General features: G+C 48.5%; 1 protein-coding gene across 1 annotated transcript; it reads right to left on the reverse strand.

Moving 5' to 3' along the window:
- Window positions 1–2,233: 2,233 nt before the first annotated feature.
- On the reverse strand, window positions 2,234–3,653 carry EV420DRAFT_1481242 (uncharacterized protein; the record flags this gene model as incomplete). The annotated part of the gene is made up of 5 exons (XM_060469753.1): window positions 2,234–2,466; window positions 2,506–2,584; window positions 2,628–2,749; window positions 2,805–3,573; window positions 3,594–3,653. The coding sequence occupies 5 exons, from the start codon at window positions 3,651–3,653 to the stop codon at window positions 2,234–2,236; spliced, it is 1,263 nt and encodes a 420-aa protein (XP_060328872.1).
- Window positions 3,654–12,564: the final 8,911 nt, after the last annotated feature.

Here is a 12,564-nt window from a genome sequence, read left to right on the forward strand (position 1 = left end):
GTGGCAAAGGCCCTGCCCCTATGGTTGTGCGACCAGTCCACTCCCTTTCACCTCGGTGCAGACACCCACTCGGGTTAGTTGGGAGGACTTTACTGGATTTTGGAGAGTTCCATAAACTCTTTGAATAACTAGGATCGTCGCTGCCATTAGTGCCATCCTTAAGGGGGAGATGTACCTGAAATGGGGAGTCTCTCTCCCCTGTGCGGCCTGCTTGATCCTTGTGGGCGATTGAGCTTTTTTGGCCGGTGTCCTCTAGGGTAGAGGTGGCTGCTCCTCGGTTATCCCTTTCACTTGGTTCCCCATATGGTGCTGGGTTATCTCCAAAGGCTTTACAACAGTCCGCCATCGGGTCCGCTGGGCTCCACCGGCCCTCGGCTTCGTCCCTAGGCTCGCCTGGACTCCCCGACCTCACCATCACCGAAGTGGTCTGTCGTCGGGGAATCTTGATGCACGGAGGAGATGCCAGTTCACCATCGTCTGGATCCACTGTCGCTATACGCGACTTTCCCAGGAGTTGGACTATGTAGTCCTCGTTTTGACCTCCTGTATGGCGGACGTCGCACCCCCAAGGTTCCACCCTTGGTTGCCTGTCGAACCGGTAGACTCCTCTGCATCGTACATGCGCCCCAAAGGGGTATTTGCAGTGGCTTGGACACAGCAGGTACCGTCAGCACTAGGACTTGGCTGATGGGGTTCATTGCTAGTTAAAGCAGCGGAAATCCCATGTATGCTGTTGAAGGGCAAATTTGAGGGTCCCCCTCCTGCTTTTATGCAAGCGTCGGTCGGAGGGGACAGGCACAAGGAGCCCTGTCGATCCTGGGCTTCATTCCTGGTCGTGCCTGGACTCTTGATCCATTGATCGAGAACTCGTTCCGGGTTCTTGATTGAACAATCGAGAGTTGCTTCCGGATCCTCGATCGACTGATTGAGATCCGTCCCGCACTGGTACGGCCTCGAACTGCTAGTCGGGTCCGACTCTTTCGTGCCTGACCCTCAGGGTTCATTGCCCGGCGGGCGGTGGGAATCCCCTGATACACCATTCGGGCGTCGCTCCTGCTTCCAGGGATGAAGGAGGTTACTGTCAAACCTTCAGAGCTCTATTACGCTACAGGCCTCCGATATCCCTGCGGCTTGAATGTCCGCTTTCCCGAGGGGTTCACCATCATCACAGCAGTGCCTACTCGTTCTCGGTCCCATACTGCTGGCAGCAGTATTTCGCTTGCTTGTTTCTGAAGTTGCACACGAGTCACGCCTTCCTGAGAGTCTGGCCCCTGTTTGGCCTTCGTCTTGACCTCTCGTGTCGTCAGCGCCCCTGCAAAGTGGCATGTCCTGACGGTTGGGGTTCATTGCCAATTTGGCAGCGGGAGAAATCCCTCGTACCCCATTATTGGTTTTTGCGATTCCTTCATGGTGCGAGATAAATGCAAGTATCTACAGATACTTCATTAGTATAAATATTTGTTAGGCGCACCATGATAAACCCCAGCCGACGAAGTAGAATTGCAGAGTCCTACGTTGGCATCTCCTTTATTTCCTCCATCTCTGGGGAGCTAGCGGGGTCTTCTTCCCCTGCTAGAACGGCTTTGGAGACGGGTTGTAAAGTCGGTGGCCTTTCCCTTTTGGAAACTTTAGTCACTTCGACCTGTTGGGCAGACATTTATTATCCCGCCCCTGGTGTCCAGTGTGTCCGCACTGGTTGCATCGCTTTTCTCTTTTTGAGACTATCGATGTCCACAGGTTTGCCTTCACTGCCGTAGGTGAATCTGATGGCGTCCCTTCTGCCCTCCAAGCCACTCGAAGAGCCCCCCGCTGTTCTGGGCTTGGAACCAGCAGTCCCGCTGGGATATTTCTCGCTTTACGTGAGATGAACTCGGTAGTTCTTGTCCATTGGTAGGACCTTGCACCTCCACTCCCAGTAGGTGGTAGGCTGCGTATCGTCTCCGCCCATCATATTGGGCCGGATCACAAGGGTGACGACTCCTTTTTCCCATCGTTGTGGGAGCATTTTTGCTTTCCACGGTTAACCGTTCGAACTCCTCAAAGGATTCGATGGTTGGTCTCCTGATTTTTAAAGGTTTTCTCCTTCCTTGTACGATCATGACAAAAGGGGTTTATTGTCCATGTTCGTGCGACAGATTTGTCCATAGTGATACCTACAGATAGGATTTCAACATGACAATTCTTGAATAAATACTTATCAAAGGATTCAGGAGTCCTGGTGTACAAAGACAGATTACCTAGTCCTTTGTTGACGCTTTTCCCTCAGCGTTCGTTGCCGAGGGGTTTTTGCTCTGCCCTCTTTAAGCAGAGCGCCATTTGGACCTATTCGATGGGCATTTACTGTCCCATCTGATATGTCCATTGAATCCACAGCGGAGACATCGCTCCTTTGTGAATTCTTGCTGTCCACTTCCTCCCGATATAGTTTCTGGGCGTCCATGAAATTGCATCGGTATCGGCCCTTGCCTGTTTATCTCGTGCCATCTCAATTTATCAGTGGGGCACCTTCGGTCCCGACCGAAGTGCCCTGCGTTTCCGCATCGGAAACACCTCCTTTCTTTCTTAAGATGATCCATGTCCATCCCTTCAAGGCATGACGCGTTTCAGGATTGGGAAAGAGAGGGAACCCTCTTTCCTAGTTCTGGGTTTGGAGACGTGGTCCAAAACACCTCAGATGGTAGGTGTGGTTTGGTCCAGTCTCCCCCAGATCTTTTCACATGGAGGACGTCTCTAGTGCTGAAATTCAGCACTAAAGACGCGGATGGTCTCGTCCTCATTAGATAGGGTGTCGGCGGAGGTATTACTGTCTTCCTCCGGGATCGTTCGATATTCTTCTCCAATGATGACAGGAGTCGAAAGCGAGTCCCATAGTTCTTTGTTGATGGACCTTCGGGCCATGGGATTTGGCCATATGGCCTCGTAAGAGGTGTCCAGCCAGGGGGATTCCCAACCATCCCCAGCAACGGAGTGCCAGATGTCGTTGGCGGTTGAGTCAGAGGACATGGGGGGTAGATCCCAGGATCCTTCTTTGGGGGTGATCCAGGAATCCATTGGAAGGCTGGTCCCCCAATCCAGTATCCCTTTTTCCTCGGCCACTCCTCTTTCTTTCCTGGCCAATTGGTGGATTCCACGTGCGAGTTCGAGAATGACTTGGTGATACCATTGATATACCCGGCTACAGAGGTAGTCGGATCTCTTTGAAGCGACCTCGGATTCGAGCCGGATGACTTCCATCTCACAGGAGGAGTCGGTATCTGGGCTCCAATGGGAGACATCTCCCTTAATGGATAGTTCTTGTAAGGAGGTGTCTGGTCCAGTGTGGACTCCCCATGCCCTTCTCAAAATTTCAGTGGGGGAGTAGATTCTCCTTCCGAGTTCTGAGGCGTGGAGCATTGGTCCAGCTTCTCCAGGCGACTCTGGAGATTCATCTCTTTGACGTCCTCCTGCATCGGTTCTACCGGCTGTGGTATGTCCACCTTCCTGATCGACTTCCCGGGTAGGGAGGAAAGGGTTGTTGATTCCTTCGAAGGTGGCTCCTTGCCCTTCTGCTTTATTAGCGGTGTCTCCATCATCCTTCTCCAGAGTTCGTATACCGATGAGTCAGCTGTACTCGTTGGTGTAGAACTGTCGAGTGTCAGTGGTGATGGAGACATTGGGATCGTCCCAGGATCCACTGGTATCTTCCCAGTATCCAGTCATGAATTGTGGATCTTTGGGATACTGGGTTCGAAGGTGGTCGCCTCCTGCGATGGGGCAAACGGAAGTTGATCCATCGCATAGGTAAGATCGCATACTGCAGTGTGGGAGGTGCCTTACTAGGGATGTAAGGATTTCCAGGATATGGGTGGTAGGGTTCATAGAATTGGGTTACTGTTGTTGGGTGGTAATGGGGGTATAACGCCCCGGGTTACTGCGCTTGTTTTGTTAATGAAAACGACAAGAGCAGAGGAGGTCGAGCCCGTTACTCTCCCACTGATTGGGGGTCGGTACTCTCTGGTATCGGGTAAAATGGATAACTGCAACTGCAGTTAATAGTATCAAGGTACTGAAGGTACTTCCGAAGATAATGGCGGTGCGGTCTGAGAGGGTGAGGGGCACAGAGCTCGTTGTATCACAACGAATGTTTTATGCTCCCGGGGGACGATAGGTGCCATTTTCAAATAACGGGCTGAGGGTTTCTTTTCTTTGGAAGTATAACAGTGACTGCCTTGAAGCAGTACAGTTACCGTTGACAATGGTAAGGGTAGTAAGGGCAAGCTTCGGCTAATTGTTAAGCACTAACTCGAACCTTCGCCAAAGCTGATCTCTATCCTGTCACTCGTGTTCGGTGATTCAGTGTTAGAGAGGCGTTGGTAGATTGCGAGAAGTTAGGCATCACTTATAGCAAAAGCAAGGAGCTTGTAAGAGTTAGGAGTGTATAACCTTAGCCGAAGCTGGGGTCTAAGACCACAGCGTAGGCTAGCTTAAATACATGTTAGACTCATACTAAGAATAGTGTCTACAAGGGCGCATGCAGCGAGAAGTGCGTCGTTCAACGAATGAGGAGTGAGGGCACTAAAAGAAGTGTGCTCCCGACGAATGAGAGTAAAGAGCGCATATCACCTGCATCTGCGCGGGACTCCGTCTGAATAGGCTGCATCCCGTAGACCGCCCTCGACTGGCAGTCGACTCTCGTCCAACTACTAAGAAGCATGATGCCATCAAGAGAAGCATGATGGCACATGCAGGTCACTGGTCATCTGGGAGGTGGCAGTGTGAACTGGGGTGACGGCAGCCAGGTAACCGGGTAAAGAGTGTGCCGGCAGAATATCATGGGTCTGGGAGATAAGATAGGTAGGTCCGGGGTTCTGAGAGATAAGGATAAGATAAGATAAGGAAAATAGGGGTAAAACTGTAATATCAGTTTGTTTCCAAGCAGACATGCCCCATTCTTGTATCCAGGAGCTAGGGTCAGTTTGAGTCATAAGAGGAGACACTAAGTGCTCATCTTTGAAGACGTCTTTATCCATGTCCAATGAATAATAGCCCTGCTTGTCTGAGACTGGAAAGACTGTTGAGCTCTCCATTGAAGAGCCAGGAGATGATATGGTTATACATCCCCCTTGATTCTCCAAGTGTCACAAATTGTGAGCTCCTACACAGTCTTCCTTGTTCTCATAGTGATTGATGAGTTCTTCAGCATTGGCAAGGTTACTCCTCTTAACCCATGTGGCTTCCTCCACTGGATATCCTTTCCATTTAACCAAATATTCTGTTATGGTCCTCCAGTTGCGTTCTCGACCAATAATACGGTCACAATCCTGAAGTAGTTCCTCTACTTCATATTCTTCCTCACTGTCCATGAGCTCTGGCTCAGGTGGTGGTGGTTTCTCCTGGTTGGGAAACTCTGAGGGGACATATGGAGTTAGGTATTGTTCATTGAACTTGTTATGGATCCTCCAACCTGGCAGTAGCCTCAGCTTGTATGTGGAGGGCCCCTTCTTTGAGATTATCTCAAAGGGTCTGACACATTGATGAACCTATAGACTCCCATGGGTGGAAACACAAAACCTAGGTGTGATATGTGCTAACAGACACAGAATCTGAAGGATGGTTCTAGTGAGTCTAGTTGAGCACCTCCATGTGGTGACTAAAGCCTTCTAAGTTTAAAATGATAGGGAATTATCTCTACTAGGAGTGTAGAGAATGGTAGTGAACTATTAAATTTGCAAGAAGGGAAGTAATCAGAAAAGGGGTCCTAGAAGCAGCCCTAAAGAGTAATTAGTACTTGTACAAAGACTATACCTTGTTATTGCAACTCTGGCTGCAAGTGCAATGGCAGAGGTTTCTAAATAAACAGGTAGTTGCTCCAAGTTCTGGCTGTGAACTTAGAAGTGTTAGTGAATAATTTAGTTCGCATGGCAAGGTTGGGTCGAGGTAATGAGAATTGGTCAGATACTCAATAAGACTTTCTCTGGCTGTGAGAAAGCGAAGGTGTTGGCATGGCTGATGAAAACACTGTCTCCTAGCTGCAGAGGCAAGCAAACTAGTTGGCGAAGCAAAATAATCAAAGAGTTCCTAGTGGCAGGACTCCTTAATATTTTGCATAAAAGGTAGGAAAGATGTAAAAGCACAAGTAATCGTGCAGGTTTAACTGTTGCTTAGAGAATTAAAGGTTCTGAATGAAGTTTTAGCAGCAAAATATCTTTATTGCACTACTTCAAAGGGTGTATGGTGAATGGTGTAGGTGTTAGGGATTGAAGGTAAGTATAGAGAATAATCTGGGGTCTCCCTGATTCACTCCTCTTTGGCTACCAGCTTGTGAACTTAAATACTCGCTACACTGGCTAACTAAGCTACCTTACTCTAGCACTAGTATTACTATAGCACACATTATTCAAGTTCTTACTTAGCAAAGTTTGTAAGTATGCACAGTTACCATGCCTAAGGCTATACTAATATTACCAAGCGTCTTCACTAACCAGCTCTCCAATACTTTGATGATTAACTCTCTTTGGCTGTGGCTGACTTGCCATAGTTTTAAACTATGCAATGCATTTTGTAAGGCCGCATCTGGATAATTCATGACTGCAGGGGGGGTTTCACATGGGGTGGCAGTGCTGATTCTAGACTGAGGCACAAAGTCCATGTTAAGCACTAACTCTAATCTGAACCAAAGCTGATCTCTATCCTGTCACTCGCGTTCAGTGATTCAGTGTTAGAGAGGTGTTGGTAGATTGCGAGAAGTTAGGCATCACTTATAGCGAAAGCAAGGAGCTTGTAAGAGTTAGGAGTATATAACCTTAGCCGAAGCTGGGGTCTAAGGCCACAGCATAGGCTAGCTTAAATACATGTTAGACTGGTACTAAGAATAGTATCTACAAGGGCATGTGCAGCGAGAAGTGCGCCTTTCAATGAATGAGAGGTGAGGACACTAAAAGAAGTGTACTCCCGACGAATGAGAGTAAAGAGTGCATATCACCTGCATCTGCATGGGACTCCATCTGAATAGGCTGCATCCTGTAGACCACCCTCGACTAGTGGTCGACTCCTGTCCAACTACTAAGAAGCATGATGCCATCAAGAGAAGCGTGATGGTGCATGCGGGTTGTCGGTCATCTGGGATGCAGCAGCTGTGAACTGGGGTGATGGCAACTGGGTAAATGGGTAAGGAGTGTGCTGGCAGAATATTATGGGTCCGAGAGATAAGATAGGTAGGTCCGAGGTTCCAAGGAATAAGGATAAGATAAGATAAGGAAAATAGGGATAAAGTCATAATAATACCCCCCAACTAAGACTGTCGTCCCGACAGTCCTTTAGACGTACTCACTCCCTGAGTCAAGGGAGTTAGTAGATTCCATATCTGATTTGTAGTCCTTAGTTTGTTCCCAAGCAGACATGCCCCGTTCTTCTGGAGGGAAGCTGGGGTCGGTCTGAGTCGTTAGAGGAGGCATGGAATGCTCGTCTTCGAAGACGTCTTCATCTGTGTCTGATGAATAAAAGCCCTGCTCGTCAGAGAATAATGGATTGGTATGATTCCTGTTTGGGACTGGAAAGAGTGTTGAGCTCTCGGTTGAAGAGCCAGGAGATGATATGGTTATACATCCCCCTTCGTTTTCCAAGTGTCGCAAATCGTGATCCTCTATGTGGTCTTCCTTGTTCTCGTATTGTTTGACGAGTTCTTCGGTGTGGGCGAGGTTGCTTCTCTTGACTCAGGTGGCTTCCTCCACCAGGTATCCCTTCCATTTGACCAAATATTCTGTTATGGTCCTCCGGCTATGTCCTCAGCCGATAAAATGGTCGTGGTCCTGAAGTAGCTCCTCTACTTCGTATTCTTCTTTGCCTTCCATGAGCTCTGGCTCAGGTGGCAGAGGTTTTTCCTGGTTGGAAAACTCCGGGGGGATGTATGGAGTTAGGTATCGTTCATTGAACTTGTTGTGGATCTTCCATCCTGGTCGTAGCTTTAGCTGGTACATGGAGGGCCCCTTCTTGGAGATTACTTCAAAGGGGCTGACATGCTTATTATCTAGCTTTTTTGCTGGTTGGGGAAGGTGAAGGTTGGTTGAATCCAATCAGACTTTGTCACCTGGTTGGTACTCCTGCACAGGATGAGTGTGTTTGTCATAAGCCTTTCTCATAACCTCGGCAGCTTTATTCAGAGAGTGTTCCACTTGTTTGCATACTCTTTGGAGGCTTTTGACGAAGTCAGTTACCGATGGTGTTTCCAACGGCCTCACCGCGGTTGGGTGAATCTCCCCATCTCATCTAAAGACTACTTTGATGGGGGAAAAGCCTGTTGCAGAGTGTTGGCAGTGGTTGTGAGTGAATGCTGCCCACTGTAGCCATTCACTCCAGTCGTCCTGTTTGTGGTTAATGAAGACTCGAAGGTACTTTTCGAGTTCTTGGTTAACCCGTTCCGTTTGTCCATCCGTCTGAGGGTGATAAGCCATTGACGGATTTCCTTGAATATTCATCATTACGTATAGCTCAGTGATGAATTTTGATACGAATTGTGGTCCCTGATCAGAGATGACTTTGGAGGGGGTGACCCCAAATCAACAAATGATCTTGTCATGTAAGATCTTGGCCCATCCACTCGATGAGAGTTCCTTCATGCATGAAATCAACATGATGTATTTCGAGAACCGGTCTACAATGACCAATACTGCGTCGTAGCCTTTAGATTCTGGAAATCCAGTGATCATGTCGACCGAGACGTGTTCCCAAGGTCGAGATGGTATAGCGTTAGGATGTAGCGGAGCTGCCTTCCGCTGTGTATCAGTTTTTGTTCTTTGACACGCTTCACACCCTCGCACGTAGGTTTCCACGTCTCTTCGCAGTTTAGGCTGCCAGTAATCCCTCAAGACCAATTCTTTGGTCTTTTTGATGCCTGGGTGTCCTGCAGAGACGTGATCATGGTAGTGGGAGATGAGCTCTCCTTGTAGTGTATGGTCACGAGGGACGTAGATACGTCCGTCGTAAAATAGAAGGTGGTCTTTCTCGGTGACCCCCTTCTCATGGTTGAGATTAGAAGCGATCCATTGGTCCCACTGTTGGTGATCATTGGTAGCTCTCCGAATTTTGCCATGAATTTCTTCCTCCGTTGGCATTATCCAGGCATGGAAGAATTCTGGTTTCAAGAGGACAATATCGTCATTGTCCTTCTTGGCTTGGTCATGGTTGGCTCATCAACTCAAGAGGTCGGCTTTCCTATTGGATGCTCCTGGTTTATGATTGAGCATGAAGTGGTATTCCGCCAGCTCAGTAACCCATCATGCTTGTCTGCAGTTGAGTTTCTGAGGCTTGCGGAAGTACTGTAGATTTGAGTGATCCATCCAGATTTCAAAGTCTTGACGGGCACCCATAAGATAATGTCACCATTCTTCCAGGGCGATCATTATCGCTAGTAGTTCCTTGTCATAAATCTCATAATTCCGTTCCATTGTGGAAAGAGATTTTGACAAGAACACGATTGGGCGCCATTTTCCTTCCTGTTCCTGGGACAGGACAGCACCAATTGCTCCTTCGCTGGAGTCTGCCTCCATGCAAAATTTGCTGTAGTCATTTGGCATCACCAAAACGACTCCCTCTGTGAATTGATGTTTGAGTTCTTCAAACACTTCTTGTTGCTCTTTTCCCCAGGTCCAAGGGACCTTCCCTGTGAGTTTTGTCATTGGCTTGACAATTGCACTATAATGCCAGATGAATCATCAATAGAAATTGGTGAATCCCAGGAACGATTGTAGTTCCTGTTTCTTGGAGGGTGCTGGCCAGTCCATAATGCCAGTGATTTTCATCGGGTCCATTTTAATGGACCCTTTGCTGATGATGACTCCAAGGTACTCTGTTTCGAGTACCTCGAACTCACATTTTTCTGCCTTCAAGATCAATTTGTTCTTTCGCAGAATTTTCAGGACTTCCCGCATGATTCTTTGGTGTTCCGCCTTGTCCTTTGTGAAGATGAGAATATCATCCAAATAAATGGTGACCTTTCCCTGAGCAATGAGATCCTTGAAGATATCATTCATCATCCACTGGAACGTGGTGGGCGAATTGGTTAGCCCAAAGAACATAAACATGGGCTCGTAGAGCCCCCGGTTAGTGCGAAATGTGGCCTTGAATTTGTCTCCCTTCTTGATTTGAACATTGTTGTATCCCCAACGGACGTCTAGCTTAGTGAAATACCTCGCATCCTTTAGCTTATCCATAAGGTCGGAGATAAGTGGTAGAGGGTAGCAGTTTTCGATGGTTATTTCATTAAGCTTACGGTAGTCTTGTACTGGCTGCAGCTTTCCATCCTTTTTCTTAACAAAGAAAAAGGGAGATGCCATAGGGGACTTGGAGGGTAGAATTCGGCTGGTGGCCAGGTTTTCATCAAGGAATTTGTCCAACTCCTCCTGCTCCTTTGGGTTTAAGGGGTATATCTTGCAGTCCAAACTGGCATTAGCATTGGGAATAAGTTCAATGGCATGGTCCCAAGGTTTGCGAGGGGGAAGTTCATCAAAGTTTTCCTTAGCAAAAACATTGATGAAGTCTTGGTAATGTTTGGGTACGATTTCCTCGAACGACTTTACTTCCTTTCTCTCATAGGCCTTGGCTGCTAGGTCATTGGCTTTATGCCCCACTGCTCATATATGAAAGGCTTCCTCAAAGTCTATGATGAGGATGGTGTCCCCATCCTCGACTTTGGTTCCCCACTGCTATTGTGGGTCCTCGTCTGGGAGTCGGAACGGTACCTTGCGACAGTCACAGCATGCTAAGGTTACTGAACCTGTGTTCCAGTCGATAAGTGGGTTGTGCCTTTGTAGCCAGTTGTGTCCTAGGAAGATGGGTGTTGTTCCTAGGTCAACAACTGCTAGTTCGATACATTCGCTGTGGTCCCTGATCTTAAGTCGGACCTCAGCGAATTTGGTGATGTCGCTGCCTTTGTTACGAGTACCATCCACATTATAGACCAGAGTGGGGTGAGCCGCTTTATGCATGGTAATACCATGATCACGGGTCCACTGTCAGTCAATAGTGCTTCCAGTACAGCCACTGTCAATCAGGGCTTTCACAGAGTGATGGGCCATAGTGTCAATGGTCTCAAGTTGTAGGGTGATTGTGATATTTTGCATCTTCACTCCTCAGACGTACTGGGGTGGTTTGGTAAGCTGGTCCATATGTTCCAGCTTTCGATATTCGTCCAGATAGGACTCCCCGACTTGGTTCTCCAAGTCGGTAACTAGCAGCTCATCCACCTCTGCCTGTTGTCGGGGGTGGACCCACTGTTTGAGAAGTGACATCTTCTCTCCTGGAGTCTTGGCAAGTCGCATGGCTTGTCGGGTCCAGGCAGCTCCGAAGGGCTTTAGCCATTGGGAGTCCTGAGAGTACTCCACTGATACAGGAGATATCGGGGTCTTTCTCTCATTGTCGCAGTCCATAGGCTGCAAAGGCCCTGCTCCTATGACCGTGCGACTGGTCAGTTCCCTTTCACCTCGGTGTGGACACCCACTCGGGTTAGTTGGGACTTCACTGGATTTTGGAGAGTTCCATAAACTCTTTAAATAACTAGGGTTGCTTTCACTATTAGTGCCATCCTTCAAGGAGGTACATACCTGGGAAGGGGAGCCTCTCTCCCCTGTTCGGCCCACTTGATCCTTGTGGGCGATTGAGCTTTTTCAGCCGGTGTCCTCTGTGATAGAGGTGGCCGTTTCCTGGGTATCCTTTCTACTTGGTTCCACGTGTGGTGCTGGGTTGTCTCCTGAGGCTTTACAACAGTCTGCCATTGGGTCTGCTAGGCTCCATTGGCTGTCAGCTTCGTCCCTAGGCTTGCCTGGATTCTCCGACCTCACCATCACTGAAGTGGTCTGTCATCGGGGAACCTTGGTGCATGGAGAAGATGCCAGTTCACCATCGTCTGGATCCACTGCCACTATACATGACTTTCTCAGGAGTTGGACTACATAGTCCTCATTTTGACCTCCCATATGGCAGATGTCGCCTGCAGGGAACAACGACGTCGCACCCCCAAGGTTCCACCCTTGGTTGCCTGTCGAACTGGTAGGCTCCGCTGCATCGTACGTGTGCCCCAAAGGGGTATTTGCAGTGGCTTGGACACAGCTGGTACTGCCAGTACTAGGACTTGACTGGTGGGGTTCATTGCTAGTGAAAGCAGCAGAAATCCTGTGTACGCTGTTAATGGGCAAACTCGAGGGTCCCTCTCCTGCTTTTAAATAAGCATTGGATGGCTGGGACAGGTGTGAGGAGCCCCATCGATCCTGGGCTTCGTTCCTGGTTGTACCTGGACTCTTGATCCATTGATCGAGAACTCGATCCAGGTTCCTGATCGAATGATCAAGAGTTGCTTCTGGATCCTCGATCGACTGATCGAGATCTGTCTCACACTGGTATGGCCTCAAGTTGCTAGTTGGGTCCAACCCTTTCATGCCTGACCCTCAGGGTTCATTGCCCAATGGGCGGTGGTAATCCCCTGCTACACTGTTCTTGTCTTGCGATTCCTTCATGGTGAGAGACGAATGCGGTATATTGTTACAAGTATCTACAGATACAGCATAAGCATGAATATTCATGTCATAAGGTGCA

Source organism: Desarmillaria tabescens (genome assembly GCF_030435595.1).
Source record: "Desarmillaria tabescens strain CCBAS 213 chromosome Unknown EV420scaffold_25, whole genome shotgun sequence".
Classification (NCBI taxonomy): Eukaryota; Fungi; Basidiomycota; class Agaricomycetes; order Agaricales; family Physalacriaceae; genus Desarmillaria; species Desarmillaria tabescens.